This window comes from Empidonax traillii, unplaced genomic scaffold (assembly GCF_003031625.1).
Source record: "Empidonax traillii isolate 1590-97213 ecotype Southwest subspecies unplaced genomic scaffold, ASM303162v1 scaffold2869:size18841, whole genome shotgun sequence".
NCBI classification, from domain to species: Eukaryota; Metazoa; Chordata; class Aves; order Passeriformes; family Tyrannidae; genus Empidonax; species Empidonax traillii.
In genome coordinates, this window is record NW_020958062.1 from 17,716 (window position 1) to 18,841 (window position 1,126).

General features: G+C 57.5%; 1 protein-coding gene across 1 annotated transcript in view; it reads left to right on the top strand.

The window, feature by feature from the left end:
* Positions 1-968, top strand: part of LOC114072269 (EVI5-like protein) — a gene marked incomplete at its 3' end in the record, with an annotated part of 1,507 nt that extends 539 nt beyond the window's left edge. The window contains exon 2 of the mRNA XM_027910185.1: positions 779-968. Within this exon, the coding sequence (XP_027765986.1) occupies positions 779-968 (190 nt within the window). The remainder of the gene's footprint in view (positions 1-778) is intronic.
* Positions 969-1,126: the final 158 nt, after the last annotated feature.

A 1,126-nucleotide genomic window follows, 5' to 3' on the forward strand; every position in this document is an offset into this window, starting at 1 on the left:
GCCGCCGCAGCCGCCGCAGCCGCCATGGCCTCGCCGGCCGCCAGCCCCGACTCGTCGTGCCACGAGGGCCCGGCCTCGGCGGCCTCGGCGCCCGCGGGGACCCCGACCTCGGACTCGGAGAACCTGAGCCCCGACGAGCTGGAGCTGCTGGCCAAGCTGGAGGAGCAGAACCGGTCAGAGAGAGAGAGCGTGCCCTTGCTTTACCTTTTGGGGGGATTGGGCTGAAAATCCACCCATCTCACTTTTTGGGAGGGAGGGGAATAATTCTGGTTTTGGGGGGGATAGCTCTGTTTCCCGGGGCTCTTTTGGGGGAATCTCTCTCCTCCTTTGGGGTGGGTTTTGTGGGAATACTTCAGGGTTTGGGGGTTATTTTGGGGAACGTCTCCGTTTTTGGGGCTGTTTTGAGGGAATATCTCCGTTTTGGGGGCTACTGTGAGGGAACATCTTCATCTTTAGGGCTATTTTGGGAGAATATCTGCATTTTGGGGGCTGTTTGGGGGGAATATATCTCCATTCTAGGGAGGAATATCTCCATTTTTGGTGGAATATCTCCCATTTTTGGTGGACTATCTCAATTTCTGAGGAAATATTTCCATTTCTGGGGCCATGTTGAGGCAACATCTCTCTGTTCTGGGGCTGTTTTGAGGCAATATCTCCATTTCTGGGGTTGTTTTGGGGCAATATCTCCGTTTCTGGCCCCGTTTTGAGGCAGTATCTCCATTTCTGGCCCCGTTTTGAGTCAGTCTCTCTCTCTGTTTGGGGCTGCCCCGTCCCCCAGGCTGCTGGAGGCCGACTCCAAGTCGATGCGCTCCATGAACGGGTCCCGCCGGAACAGCGGCTCCTCGCTGGTCTCCAGCTCCTCGGCCTCCTCCAACCTGAGCCACCTGGAGGAGGACACCTGGATCCTCTGGGGCCGCATCGTCAACGAGTGGGACGAGTGGAGGAAGAAGAAGGAGAAACTGCTCAAGGTGCCCGCGCCAGGGGACGTGGGCTGGGCTGGGGTTACACTAAGGGGACTGTTTTGGGGTGGGATTCCACAAAGGGGACTGTTTTGGGGTGGGGTTACCCAAAGGGGACTGTTTTGGGCTGGGGTTACACAAAGGGGACTGTTTTGGGGTGGGGTTAC